The sequence below is a fragment of the Sander vitreus genome, chromosome 8 (assembly GCF_031162955.1).
Source record: "Sander vitreus isolate 19-12246 chromosome 8, sanVit1, whole genome shotgun sequence".
In the NCBI taxonomy this organism is placed as follows: domain Eukaryota; kingdom Metazoa; phylum Chordata; class Actinopteri; order Perciformes; family Percidae; genus Sander; species Sander vitreus.
In genome coordinates, this window is record NC_135862.1 from 18392448 (window position 1) to 18401314 (window position 8867).

Sequence of the window (8867 nt, forward strand, 5' to 3'; positions counted from 1 at the left end):
TTGATATTTTGTAGGTTTCCCTTGGCATATTCAATTTTGCTAACTCAAAGTGCTGATGGACAATGGGCTCTTTGTACCTGCCAAAGAATCTGCCATGCACTTAGAAAAGTGAAAATTTCAGCTGGCTAAAAGCCTTTTCTATTAAATGTCCATGTCAGTTGTTATTCACACACACACCGATCACCTTCATCCACAAAGCAATGTTGCTTTTCCCCCCTTTTTACTTACATAAACATCTCATTTATGCTTCTAGGTCAAAGCACCTTACTTTCAGTTGCTTGTGCATTTTTAACATCAAACAACACACAACATGTCCTTTTTCCAGGAAACATTTATTCGATCAAGAGACAGGATCGCTTCTTTCCATAAACAGGTCAGTTAAATATTAACAAATTTACAGTCATGAGGAATGTAATAAAAAAAAAAAAAAAAAAAACCAACAATGATCGCCTTTAAAAAACCCAACCTAGGGATCCCACCCAGGATAACGTCGACCACGGTGGCGCTGGAACAAGACTCAAACCCATTTCCAGCTCCATTGTTACATGCTCTTCTATTCAGTGCTTCACAGTTCATCTTTGTCTGATTTTGTCTGTAAGAAAACAAAATTAAAAGTTAAAGTTACGAAGAAACAGCCATAAGAACAAAATACTCCCGATTTCTTTACTTCACATCCTTAAGATGCCACAGCATGTTAAGTCCTCTCACCGTTTCTTCATCTTCGTCGTCTACAATTTCCTCTTTATCTTCAGAGTCGTCCTCTGCTGGCTCCTCCTCTGGCTCTTCTGGCTCCTCCTCTGGCTCTTCTTCAATCTGTAGAATAGTTCATCATTTTTAACACAACAGCCCCACAATCTTTATCCATCTTTGAGCTGACTTAAAATGACCCAACTGGGCAACCGGAAGCAGGTAGAGAAGCCTAAAAGTTGAGGTAGAGAAGACTAAAACTTTGCTATGCAAGCGTTTCCAAAGTAATACAGAATGTGGTAGGAGGCATCAACTTGCCTGTTCGTCCAGGGGTACATTCATGCTGAGTCGGAGCATGCGCTCTATCCTCTGTCCATAAGCCTTCGTGTCTGCAAGTTGGTAGCCTGAGCGCAGCGTGGCCGTCTCAAACAGAACCACAGCCAGATCTGACGCAGTCTGGTCCTCATTGTCTTCCTGGAGGACATAAAAAAAAAAACGATCAATTATTTGCTCAGATTGGTAAATTTTGTCAAAATAAATGCTGCACTGAAAACGATTAATACACGTTAATTGGTTAGATCATAATAGAAAATGATTATCACTAACATAACTGTGTTGTGTAAACTTGTTGAAAAACTATGTTGATATACTATACTGATGTGAATGACCTAACATTTTTCTTTTTGGTAGACAACTTTCAAAAGGCAAGTCCAGCGGCACTTTATACAAGTAGTAAGTTACTTTATAGAATTACACAATATGGCATCATTAAAAATTGTACAAAGACAGCAGTGACAGTGGAGAGACTTACATTGACTCTGTTAAGCATCTGCTTGATGAGGGGATGTTTTGGGTTGATTTCTAATGTTTTCTTCTGGCTGGCGTAATAGCTGAAGGAAAGAGGAATTACCATGTAAGCTCAGTAAACAGGCAGGCCACAGCATGTTATACATTTGCATTTTACAACCGTGACAATAAGCATCAACATCGCTGAAAAGCACAAGGTCATTACTAACTTTGTGGAAATGTCTTTTCCTGTCTGGTAAGCCTGTGCCTTCATGATCCTCTCCATGTTTCCTGACCAGCCGTACTGGCTGGCAACCAAAGCGCAGGGTGAGTTGGTTAGCCTCTGAGAGAGGATGGCCTTCTCAATCTGTGGGAAGGACAGCATCATATTAAATCGTGTGACGATGGAATAGACGCAACTCCGCAGCGTTTTATCACATCTGTGGCTGGTGTTTATTTCCTATGTCATGAATATTACAAAAATAATTTACTACCTTGTCCTTCAGGGCCTTGTCCTTCAGCCAAGTGGTGAGAGGTTCATACTCCTTCTCCAGGGCCTCCCTCTTCTCCTTGGTTTTGTCACTCTCGTCAAATTTAACACCCTCTTTTGCAACGTTCTGGAAGCGTTTTCCATCAAACTCGGGCAGTGCCTGGATGCAGTACTCATCCACGGGCTCTGTCAGGTAGATCACCTCATAGCCCTTCTTCAGCAGCCTCTCCACAAAGGGAGAAGACTCAGCCTGCAGAGGGAAAAATAGGACAAATGAATAAAGCCAGGCTATTACATTTGATTTTACTTGGTTTATTTGGAGCAAGTGTAATTCCAACATTCCTTGTACACCGCAGTTTAGACTGCGATTTACATAATTGAGCATTTTAACCTGACCAAACATACATGTATACAAATACATCCGCTCACCTCCTTCCTGCTGGTACCAGCCATGAAGTAGATCTTGTCCTGCTTCTCCTTCATGCGCTCCACATACTGCTCCAGGCTGGCCACAGTGGTTTCACTGTTGGAGGTCTGGAAGCGCAGCAGCTTGGCCAGACGGGTCCTGTTGGAGTGATCCTCAATGACACCCAGCTTGATATTGGTTCCAAACTCCTTCCAGAACTTATCATTGTAATGCTCCTCGGCAATCTTCTTGATCATGTCCAAAGTCTTACGCACCAGCTTCTTGCGGATAACCTGAACAGGGGGGAGATGAGCTTTACATCTTTTGTCACTTTCCCTTTGGATTTAGTTTGATATTCCTTATTCCTAACCCGCTTTACTTTATTGATTTTTTTAACTTTGCTCTCTCTTCCCCTTTCCTCTTACTGTAAAGCACTTTATGACTTTTTATAATGTGCTATACAAATAAGGTTCCTTTCCTGCTTGATATCAATAGTCTTTTTGCATCTAATTACAAAGCATTTATAGACCAGTCAGTAAAGACCACATACATCATCATACAGTGTTTCCCATACATTGAGCTATTTGTGGCAGCACACCACAGTATCAACTTTGACCGCCGAATACTGTTTTTTTTTTACTAATTTAAAATGGGTTATAAAAAAAATAAATTAAAAACAATTAAAAAAACAAAAAAACTTAGAGCTGTGCTCAGCACATTGATTCACTCAGCTCCTACTTGCCCTGCTCACTCTTGAAATGTTATAACACTAAAAAGTGATCTTTACAGATAAAGTAAAAAAAAAAAAAAGGTGTTTAGATGGCGCTTTATTAATGTTAGAGGGTAAACTCACCTTAAGCAGTTTGTGTTGCTGCAGAGTCTCTCTGGACACATTCAGGGGAAGGTCATCAGAGTCAACCTAGCAAAATAAATTTCTATTAATCACAGCGCACATGCCATCACGGAAAAGACCAAACAGTTCATATTAGCACATGACTGTCCAAGAGTTAAAAATAAATAAATCACTCACCACTCCCTTGACAAAGTTCAGGTACTTGGGCATCATGTCGTTGAAGTCATCTGTGATGAAAACTCTCCTCACAAACAGCTGTGATAGAAAGACAGAAACCAAGTTGAGGGTTTTCCTGAATATCATTATATAAGCACAATATAATCCCTTAAAAGGATTACTGAAGTCTGCTTGAGGAAAATACCTTGATGTAATCGTTCTTCTTGGAGCCATACTCGTCAAACAGGCCGCGGGGGGCTGCAGTGGGCACGAACAGGATGGACTTGAAGGTAACCTCACCCTCAGCCGTGAAATGGATGTGGGCCAGAGGGTCTTCGCTGTCCTGTTAGCGGAAAACATTTTAAATGAATCAAATTCAAAACATGTTGAGCCTACAAGGAAGGCACAAAATCTACAAGTGCTACTGTTTAGGTGCCTACCTTAGAGAATGTCTTGTAGAAAGCGTTGTACTCGTCCTCCTCAACCTCCTTTGCTGGTCTCTGCCAGATGGGCTTGATATCATTCATCAGTTCCCAGTCCCACACTGTCTTCTCAACCTACAAACAACGAGATAGGACATTTTCAAAAATGGCCCTTCTTTGTAAAACAATTAGACCAAATTATTTATGTATTAAAATGACCAAATGAAATGGCATCAACTCAGGCTATGGAATAATCAAATATGTCTTACTGCCTCCATATAAATCATAATTAAAAAAAGATATAGTTCCAAGTCCATCTTTCAAAAGCTTGAGATGTTTAATATATTTACAATACATAACTTTAGAAAAAGATATATATACATATACACGCCATCATCACAATACCAATATCACCCACCACTTTATGAACCTACCTTCTTTGTCTTAGGCTTCCCTTTGTCCTCCTCCTCCTCTTCCTCTACCTCAGCCTCCTCTTCAGCGGCCTCTTTCTCTGGTTCCTCTGCTGTCTCAGCATCTTCCTCGATGGGCTCCTCAACTGTCTCAGTCTGGGATGTTGACGGGAAGAAATTATGTAAGGGCCATTTGTTTATTTTCACATTTTGTCAGTTTTATAACATAACTGTGCTGGGAACAAGTGAGTCAAAGTGTGGGAGGAAATGTTTCCAGTAATCACCTTGCTGGCCCAAACGTAGATGGGGAAGTTGATGAACTGAGAGTATTTCTTGACGAGGTTCTTGATGGTCTCCAGCTCCAGATAGTCTGAGGCCTCCTCTTTTAGGACAAGTCTGAGGTTAGGAAGCAATGGAGAGGATTACATTTCACAGTCAATACATTTGAGAGGTGTAAAGAGTGATATAACCAACAGCAGTTGATCATAAAGTTAAAAAGCAGCTAAAATTGCTATAGGTTATTTTAAGAGAATTAAAAACAAAATGTAAACCCACGTGATGGTGGATCCCCTGCCCAGTGTGTTCCCGCGGGGGTCCTCAATAACAGAGAACTGACTAGAGTCCGACTCCCAGATGTGCTGGGTGTCATTGTTGTGTTTGGATGTCACAATGACTTTGTCGGCAATAAGGAAAGCAGAGTAGAAACCCACACCAAACTGGCCAATCAGCTCAGAGGTTGACTGTTCCTCAGCCTGCACATCGGTCATCTTGTTGAGGAACTCACTAGTGCCGGACTTGGCAATGGTGCCCAAGTTCTTCACCAGCTCCTCTTTGGTCATTCCAATACCAGTGTCAGTGATGTGGAGCATGTTCTTCTCCTTATCAGACTGGAGATAGAAACAATACAGTTACAGACAGATCAAGAACCACTAACATTATCAAGAAGGACTGCAACATACAGTAAGTATACTTGTTGTGCATACTTTTATTTTGATGGTCAGCTCCTCATTGGAGGCCATTGCATCCTCATTGGTCAGAGACATCAAGCGGATCTTATCTAAAGCGTCAGAGGCATTGGAAATCAGCTCCCTAAGGAAGATCTGAAACAGATACAAAAATCATTTGATCATTAGTTTAAGATATACCGCCATAACGTTGATACAATAATCCTGCCCAGTCTGAGTCCAACCAGCAGACACACCGCGTCACCCCCTCCCCCAAATCTCAAACAGTGAGTGACATCAGATGACAGAGACCCACTGGTGTGACGTTAAGTTACCCAGTTTGTTTATTATGAGGCCGCTGATAGTAACTGTTCAATATTTCAAAAACAAACTGGATTCCATAAAGTTTGGTAGGTGTCAGTTTAAATGTGCGCCTTGGTGGCTTTTTTTTTTTTTTTTTTAAATGATGTTCATACTGAATTTCTTGTTCTGTACGGCCTGAAATATTTTACTGAATTGAAATAAAAGTGGCAATTTAGTCAGAGTACAAGGATGATGATGATATAACTATGCTTTAATTAGTTTCATACACACTCAGTGACCATTTTACTAGGTACATCTGTAAAATCTAATGCAATAAACTCAGCCATACATCCCCTTTATAAAATATACTAAAGTTCAGTTTTACTTGACACTGTCATAGGAGGTATTTATTTAATGGTTTATTATTGAGGTGGTAGCTTGCAGTGGTGGATTTTAATGTATTGAGGTGGTTTTAATAATATGCCCACCCCATTTACAAACATGTGGGTGAAAATAATATTACAGAATAAAACCACAATTCAATATACCACTAACTAGGACATCAATTATAAAGATTTATTAACACCTCTCTGATACAAGTAAATCCACTGAAATCAATTTGCAAAACTGGTGATACAGTACAGTACATCAAGATGCCATTTGTTCCTGCTCACCTCCTTGTTCTTGTAGAGGGAGTTGATAATCAGCTTCATCATACGACTGACTTCAGCCTGAAAGACATGTTTTTCTGACTTGTCTCTGATTTCCTTGATCTGAGCTGCATTCAATCCATCCAGCTGGATAGCCTCCTCCTCTCTGGGGACAGTCGGATGCACACACAGACCGGTGAGATCAGGGAGGTGCACAGCAACAAATCATAGCTGCCAACAAACAACATGCAAGTCTGTTCTCCCCTCTAGGGATCTGCATCTTTAGTTAAAGCCAAGGCACACAAGATTCCGTTGTCTTAATGAGGGAAGTGCCGTAAACGTTGCAAAGCTTTGCCACCACTACAATTCAAGGGTCGCTATGAGCATTTGTGTGCACAAGCTTGGTCATGTTGACCTTGTACTGTTAACTCTAGGTGTAGTCGACCTTTCCTCACAGGGACAACCACATTTCACTCAACAGGCATATTCTGAAAAGATTTGAAGTGACACTTACCTCTGCACCACCTCATCATCTGTTCTGGAGCCATCTCTGCTTTTACCTAAGTCCTCTTCTACTGCCCCATCGATGTCAAGTTCATCCTCTGCCTTTACAGCAGCTGCCAAGGGACAAAAAGTTGTTGGTTTGAAAAGAATATTACTTACAAATTACTGCAGGTGTATCTGGAGAAATATTCAGCATTTAATAACATTTAATTTAGAATGAAGCTCTGCAAAGGCGTGATTGAAATCACCAAATAAGTAAGGCGCAATGTTAAACAGGCTGGCTATTTCTTAGCTAGAATATGGATTTTACATGTATACAATAGCAACGACTTTCATGTGGATGTTAGCTAGCATCAAAAAACGTTACCATACATGGTGTTTCTACTAGAAACGTCTGGAAAGGCGATAACAATAACGGATACTAGCGTTGTTACAAGAAATGTGTTGAACCAAAGTCAGCCATGCTGTCTATCATTAACAAAGAGAAAATTAAGCTTTATAACTATAAATATATGAAGACTAACGTTATTAATGAATGAGCTAAAAAGAAGCACAAACGCAAGTTAACGCTAGCTTACTGGCTAATGTTAGCTAAAATGTTGGGTAATAAAAAGTGAGACGATACATCAAAATCTTTCCGATAACGTTAACGTTACTCACCAAAGGCAAAGAGTGCGAAAAGAAGACCTATCACCCACACTCGTTTCATTTTGAGGTAACGTTATTGCTTGACTGCCGATGTGCAGCTCTTGAAACAATACTGGGAGATAAGTGCACGCAGCACTGCCTTAACAAGAGAGACTGACAAGCTACCTCTTCCACCAAAAGAGCCCACTCTATTAAACCCGTGACAACCGACCAATGGCTGCGCACCACGCACAACCTTTGACCAATCAGAGCCGAGTCTCCTGTACATGTTGTCCAATCAGATTCATCAACATAAGTCAATACCCGAAAATCGTGGCTGGACACCATTGGCCAAGAATGAATAATCAGCACATCACTTCCTAAAATTTACTTATGGGAAAAAAAATCTTTGTCAACACGTTAGTTAAACTTTGATTTTCTTATGCAGCCTCTGAAGCTGTAGGACAATGAGTATTATATTGACATTGACATTATTTGTCACTGACTGTAGTATTATGTCTGTGTCTGTTCAGTCTAATTTATATAATGTGTATCTATGTATATGGTATAGTATTTAGACTATCTGCAATGCATTGCCATTCAAAGTGTGGATTCATTGTACTTAGATATATGCAGCAATGGACGCATTCACTAATGATGACTACACATTATCTGCACCACTGATCTCTGTTCACAAGATGTCGCTTTTAGTGAGTTATGCAGATGATGGCAAACCGTTTTGTTTTTAGTTTGTTTTTGTTTTTTTTACAAATACACACTCTAAACAATTTGTGAAAAACTGAGATTGTGTCATACTGGAATCACTAATGGTTGGATGAATATGTGTGTAACATTATCATACAAATATGCACATTATTATGCTGCTTGCTCAGCCTGTCTGATGGGTGTGTACCACGGTTGTGTGAGTATAGGATAAGGTTACAGTTGCTAAATAGCAGTTATATTTTACATTTTGTGTGTGTGTGTGTGTGTGTGTGTGTGTGTGTGTGTGTGTGTGTGTGTGTGTGTGTGTGTGTGTGTGCGCGTGTGTGTGCGCGTCATTGGCCCTTTGATAACACTTTTGAAACCAGTGCTTACATCTATGGCTGTATACACTTTGATGCACTAAATGGTTTTAACAAAGCATCATATTTTTCCAAAAGAAACCCAAACCCTTAAATATGGAAGCCAATTTCGAGATTAAGTCATAATGTAGACTTTCTATGTCAAATTTATGAGATAGTCAAAGGTTTGTTATACATTTTTTTACTTATCAAAACAAAAGTGATACTAGGTCAAACTTTGAACTTTAAAAGTCAAACCTATGTGATATTAAGATAATTAGAACTATTCCTCTCTAAAAAACCTAGATTATGAGCTAGAATCTCATAATTCTTTTTAATTTCTGTCAGATATAAATCTGTTTTATATATGCTAGAAATAACAATAAAAGTAATTCATGTCCTAGCATCTGTCATAATTTTGCTTTAAAAAAGTCTAACATTTGATTAATTATCTCATTATTAGGACTAAGTACCTCATAATTTTGATTTAGTCATGACATACTAAGTCATAATACAGATGTTCTAAGTCAAAACTATGAGATTCAGTCAGAATGATGATGTCATT

At 39.5% G+C, this 8867-nt stretch overlaps 1 protein-coding gene across 1 annotated transcript; it reads right to left on the bottom strand.

Annotated features, from left to right (window-relative positions):
* Positions 1-313: 313 nt before the first annotated feature.
* hsp90b1 (heat shock protein 90, beta (grp94), member 1) lies at positions 314-7427 on the bottom strand. Its single transcript, XM_078257276.1, has 18 exons — positions 7272-7427; positions 6622-6724; positions 6132-6273; positions 5194-5310; positions 4766-5097; positions 4495-4606; positions 4235-4366; positions 3819-3935; positions 3584-3721; positions 3400-3477; positions 3223-3288; positions 2393-2662; positions 1968-2213; positions 1704-1840; positions 1499-1577; positions 1006-1161; positions 709-813; positions 314-592 (listed from the first exon to the last, which is right to left on the bottom strand). Exons 1-18 carry the CDS (start codon positions 7318-7320, stop codon positions 566-568), a joined length of 2406 nt encoding a protein of 801 aa, XP_078113402.1. The 5' UTR covers positions 7321-7427; the 3' UTR covers positions 314-565.
* Between the last annotated feature and the right edge of the window lie 1440 nt (positions 7428-8867).

Excerpts from the sequence above, each read along its gene's own strand:
- hsp90b1 (XM_078257276.1), bottom strand. The coding sequence starts at position 7,320 with ATGAAACGAGTGTGGGTGATAGGTCTTCTTTTCGCACTCTTTGCCTTT. Across the intron at positions 6,274-6,621 it reads GATGATGAGGTGGTGCAGAG|AGAGGAGGAGGCTATCCAGC; the intron begins GTAAGTGTCACT and ends GACTGTCCCCAG. Across the intron at positions 814-1,005 it reads ATGTACCCCTGGACGAACAG|ATTGAAGAAGAGCCAGAGGA; the intron begins GCAAGTTGATGC and ends ACTATTCTACAG.